General features: G+C 37.6%; 1 protein-coding gene across 2 annotated transcripts in view; it reads right to left on the minus strand.

The window, feature by feature from the left end:
- Positions 1–3,167, minus strand: part of LOC106079142 (GTPase IMAP family member 7-like) — a 44,439-nt gene extending 41,272 nt beyond the window's left edge. The window contains exon 1 of one of the 2 annotated variants that reach the window (XM_056041056.1): positions 3,016–3,075. In XM_056041056.1, the coding sequence (XP_055897031.1) occupies positions 3,016–3,025 (10 nt within the window). In that variant the 5' untranslated portion in view covers positions 3,026–3,075. Of the gene's footprint in view, positions 1–3,015 lie in introns of both variants that reach the window. The other variant, XM_056041058.1, reaches the window with a different exon arrangement.
- Between the last annotated feature and the right edge of the window lie 2,833 nt (positions 3,168–6,000).

Genomic DNA, 6,000 nt, shown 5'->3' on the forward strand with positions numbered 1-6,000 from the left:
AATGAAATCCCCCCCTTGGGGGGGGAGTCGGAATTTAGTGACTGATTTTTTGCTTTGATTTTGTTTATTTTAGGTGAGATTTTAATACTAAACCATCACTTGCCCTAGCACAACCAAAGGGCTTTTGAGTTTAAAACCCCCTACCAGGGGGTTCGAGTTTAAAAACCCCTACCAGGGGGGTTCGAGTTTAAAAACCCCTACCAGTGGGGTTCGAGTTTAAAACCCCTACCAGAGCGGTTCGAGTTTAAAAACCCCTACTAGGGGTTTCGAGTTTAAAAACCCCTACTAGTGGTTTTGAGTTTAAAACCCCCTACCAGGGGTTTTGAGTTTTCAACCCCCTACCTGGGTTTTTTGCAGTTAACTCCCCCTATTCTATAAAACAAAACAAAAAAATGCAAACGAAAATCCCCTAATTCCAAGAGCACAGTTAAGGAAGATTTTGATTTTAAAACCCCGTCTAAAATTTACGATAACCCCCCTCTTTAATATAAAAAAAAAGCTAATTACGCACTCAAAATGTTATGAGCGTAGCTAAATGGGTTTTGACTCAGTTTTGAGTTTAAGGTAAGAAGGTAAAAAATACCTCTTTTTAATAATAAAAAAAAATCCCCTAATTCCAAGAGCACAGTTAAGGAAGATTTTGATTTTAAAACCCCGTCTAAAATTTACGATAAACCCCCTCTTTAATACGCACTCAAAATGGGGTTTTGAGTTTAAACCCCCATTCAGAGGGGTTTGGTGCTAAAAATACATCTTCAATATAAAAAAAAAGCAAATTACACACTAAAATTATTTGAGCGTAGCCAAGCCAATCGGGGGTTTTGAGTTTCTTCTACAGATGGCTTTTTTTTTTTTAAAGTTTAAAACCCCTCCAGATGGTTTTAAGTCTAAGATTCCCCTACAGAGCATTTCGAGGTGGAAAACCCCCAACAGAAGATTTTGACGATAAAACTTCTCTTTTCGATATAAAATCTAAAGCAAACTACAATCACTTAATTCCAAGAGCGTATTCAAGAGAGGTTACACATTTTTACCAGTGGCAGGGCTCCATTAATAAACTGCAGTGAATAGTCATCTGCCGAAATTGAAAAACACTAAATGTGGCTCAACAAAGATGGCTAAGACAGATTTTAGGAGTCAGTCATAGAGATCGGATCTAAATCAAGGAAATCATGAGGTCCTCATGGTAGGTGGGAAGAGGCTTCAGACATTACCAGTGACAGATTTTTATGGAAACTGCTTGACGTCAAATGCTCCGAACGGCGTGGAGGGTCTAAGTCAGTAAGAATAGCAGATTAGGTTTTTGTTTGAAATAAAACTTTTTAATAGCATTAAAATGGACTGTAGATACCTCAGAATATGCATTTTGTTGGCTTTCAATACCAGAAATAGTGCTTGGCGGCGGGGCTTTGCCCCGCGCTGGGGAGCTCCTGGCGCTCTCCCAGACCCCCTTGCTAGTAATGACGGGGAGTCCACAATTTTATGGAAACAGCTTGATGGCAAATGCGCCGAACGACGAGGGAGGGTCTAAGTCAGTAAGAATATCACATTAGGTTTTTGAAATAGAACTTTTTAATAGCAGGAAAATGCACTGTAGATACCTCAGAATATGCATTTTGTTGGTTTTCAATATCAGAAATAGTGATTGGCGGCGGGGCTTCGCCCCGCGCTGGGAGAGCTCCTAGCGCTCCCCCAGACCCCTTTGCTAGTAATGTCGGGGAATCTACAATTTTTTCACTAACTCATGGAAGAACCTATTCTAGGGCACAATAAACGTCTTCCGAAAGAATGAAGGGTCAGAATGTAATACATATAATTTTTTTTTCACGGGGAGGGGGGAGGGTCGGGGGGGGGAGAAAAAAAACACCCCCCCAACCCCCCCCCCCCCCCGAAAAAAAATCCTGGCTACGCCCATGATATATATATATATATATATATATATATATATATATATATATATATATATATATATATATATATATATATGAAGAATTGCTCAATTAAGAGTATAGATATACTTAAATAAGAATAAAAGTAACACTATAGAAAACAAGAAAAAAAATACTTATTAAAAAAACAATTCTGATAGTAAGTGTAATTGTATCAATTAGTTTGGATCAGTCTTGAAATTGTATGCACGATCGATCTACACATAATAAATGAGTGCGACTAGAAATATTTTTACTAATTGTTTTTGTTAGAAATATCTTTTCAAATTGTTTTTGTTTACCTTTTAGCTTTCTCACTGCGCTCTGCTCCTATCACATGCCTGGCCCTGGACCAGTTGGAAAAAAAAGGGGGGGGGGAGGGGAGAAGTTTGCCTGATCGTTGTTTGTGTAACTGCATCCAAAATGTCGGGGCTCCAGAGTCCTCAAGGGGGCTAATTCAACTGAAACCACCACATCTATCAAGTACTATTCCATTCCCTTATTGAGCATGCCAAATAAAATAATTAATAAGCCAATAGCTAATTAACTTATTGGTTATTTTTTTATTGATATTTGTGTTGTCAGGTACAAGAAATAATTGTGCAAAATTTCAGCTTGATCCGAGATTGGGTGTGGAAGATTTAACGTGTACAAACTTTTAACCAGACAGACAGACATACAGAGTGAGTTGATATGAGCTTTGTAAAAAGGCACTAGAACGACACATGAACTGACAAAAGATACTTGGACAATAACAACACTTTCTCACCACGTTGCACAAACCTAAACAAGTAAAAGCCATTTTATCACAACGGTGATATGAAATGACACACCTTTTGAAACCCTAGATTTTATTGACGTAAAATAAGTTCTTAATTAAGATTACGCAATACAGTTGTACAGTTTTGACAACATTAAACATTTCATATCACATTGATTTAACACATTCATTTTGCACATATTAGTAAAGAGATATAAAACCACACACTCTCTAGACCCGAACTATTATTTTATATTATTTTAGCATAATCAACATGAACTATATAACATTTAAAAAAATGAAAAATTAGACAAATGTAAGACTTACACGAACTCATTTCTCGCTACTTTCCCCTCGACTCTTTTGTTGGCCTCAAAATAGTTGCTGAAATTATCAGTAACTTTTTTCCCCAGGAAAAAATTATGTAAGTGGGTTGCCTTTTCTTAGAAAACAAATTATGGGGAACATTCGCAAATGTGGAAAAATACTCTGCTTTTTTTTTTTTAAATCACGGGTTTTCCCTCTGCGAAAAAAAAAATGAGTACGTCATCGAAGCTCCGAAAGAAGTTGATAGTTTGTTGATAGTTTGTTCATCCTTTAAATCGATGGCATGATGAACATTTTGATCTGGATCAATGATAATTAATTTAACAAATAATTCTTAAGTAAAATTCTAATTTTCTTGTTATGTTACTCTACTGAGAAAGGGAGGGGTTTTGAGTCTTTGATTTGATATTAAGGGGGAGGGGGCTATATTGTTGTTGGTGGTGGTGGTGGTGGGGGTTGCATTACGTAATATCCGAATGTTCACATAGCAGTGGTGGCCAACCTTTATCGTTCTGGGTACATTTCAAATTACGACTTATGTGTCATGGGTTGCATTGTATTGTTTTAATTTTATAAATCAGCATCTTGACAATGTAATGACTCCATTTAAGTCAACTAGTTTAGTTGTAGATTAGCATTCTGACATTGTAATGACTCCTAGCAACACTGAAGGTAATGGTGAGTCATGAGTTCCAATCCAGAGGAAAACTGGAATTTAAAATTTTAGGATTTGTGTCCCACTGAACTGTAAATTGGGCACGACATAAAGTGGGATAGTAGAGGCAATTGTGACGGCCAAATAACATCCTCGTTAACTGTTAGTGGTCAGAAATGAGTTTTAACATCGTCATTACGTCATGGAATTCTAGCAACTAGAATTTCCCTTTCTTTTTTAAATCGGGAATTATCTCAGGTTCTAATAGGCATGTAGCATTGACTGACATCTTTTTTTTTCCTGGAAAATGTGTTGTGTTGGCGATCTTTCTGAATCGTTCTGTTGCATTTGAGTTCAGTTTACAATGATGTATTGGACACAGGAATAGTTTTAAACCAAATAATTAGTGTCATTAGTGTGAATATCAATATCGACGTTGTCAAGTCAGCTCTAAATGATTAAATATTCGTGTTTTTTTTTTGGTCGTCAGTTATTTCTGGACTAAAAACAAAACTTGAGGATTTGTTATAAACCTACAAGTAGTTGTTTCCTATCAAGACTTCCCACTAATATAGGTTATGTTTCCTCAACTACGAAATTTGCTTATTCCTGAAATTTCTTACTCTTTCACCATTCTCTTTCTAACTCTTTCTGTACACTCTCTTTCTCTTTCTTTTTCTCTTTCACTTCTTTTACTTTTTTCTTTCTGTCTCCCTCACGAAGCTCTCTTACACTTACTCGCTATCACTTTTCTTTCTCTTCTTTCACTCATTTCCTTGTCGTAATCTTTCTCTCTCTCTGTCTCTCTATTTCTGTCTCTCTCCCTCAATTGCATCTCTTTTAAACAAAAGCAAAAGCAAATCTCTTTTGTAAATTGTATGTTGTTGACACACACACACACACACACATATAGGCCTATACAGGGTGCGTCAAAAAAATATATACACACTTTAAACTGTCATAGACAATTTATTTATTTCTACAATGCTAAATTTCTGCACATGGAAAGCTTAATGTCTAATTGGAAAAATAAATGTGATTAATGCGAGTAATGTTTAAACTGGTGGCCATCAGCATCAGTAATTGTAACATGGCGGACGTGCGTTTGAGTTTTGAAGAGCGGAAGCAGATAATTAAGTGGTATAGGAAGTTTGAGAATGTAGCTGTGGCTCGAAGACAGTGGAGGCATGAGTATGGTACAGAACCAGCTTCAAGGTGAACAATTACACGTCTACGAGACACATTTGAGATTCACGGAACAATGTGATGTGCATAAAGGTCGATCAGGGCGACCTCGTACAGCTACAAGTCATGAGTCCACAACTGCGGTCTTGGAACTGTTTCAGCGTTCACCTCAAAAATCGTCAAGGCAAGCGGCAGGTGAGAGTGATGTAAGTGCTAGTAGTGTGCTACGCATTCTGAGGAAGTTTTGTGTGTACATTCCAAGGCTGGTGCAACAGCTAAGTGACGACGATCCAGATCGTAGGTTAGGAGAGGGTGAGACGTGAACCGGGATTTATGGGTGGCATAATTTGGTCGGATGAAGCGGCGCCTTCGACATACGTCACGGAGGTCACGGATGAAGCCCAATTCAAACTTAATGGAACTGTCAGTAGGCACAATAGTGAAGATAATCCTCGCATTACAGTTGAAAAGGCTGTGAATTTGCCCAGCGTAAATGTGCGGTGTGGTTTGTCTGCAAGGGGACTCCATATTCCCTGCCATTCGTGCATTATACGGTAATAATGAGTTTTATTTCCAACAAGTGGCGCCCCGCCGCACTATCATAGGGACGTACGAGCATACCTGGATCACAATGTGCCAGGAATCTATGTTACAAAAAAATGAATCTCAGTGTTTTCTCGTCGGCAAACTATCGATGATTTTATCAGATCAATTTTTCCACTAAGTCTTGTTTAATAGACGAAATTGTCAAAGAATTGAGTCGTAAATTCGTCATCGTTGATTGCAAGTATTTCTTTAAAGTAAGTTTGGAAAAACTTCGCTTGCTTGTCACACTTACCACAAAAGTAAAAAAAATATGCGGATCAAAATGGCAATATTCGGGGACTGACTTTCTGGGGAAACTGCGACAATTACCTGAAGCCCCAGACAAAGTTTGTTTTTGTCTATGTCGCTGGAAGAACATTCGAGATTGATTTCCATCTGAGGATTCAATAAAGGTGACTAAAATTCATATTTATCATCACGTTGTTCTTATGAGGCTATTATTTCTTGAACAAATCCGTCCAAGGAAAATATTTCCATCAGTAGCTCTTTTTTGTGCGTTGATAAAAAATCTATCTTCATCTTTTTTCACCTGGCAATTT

Source organism: Biomphalaria glabrata, chromosome 9 (assembly GCF_947242115.1).
Source record: "Biomphalaria glabrata chromosome 9, xgBioGlab47.1, whole genome shotgun sequence".
NCBI lineage: Eukaryota > Metazoa > Mollusca > Gastropoda > Planorbidae > Biomphalaria > Biomphalaria glabrata.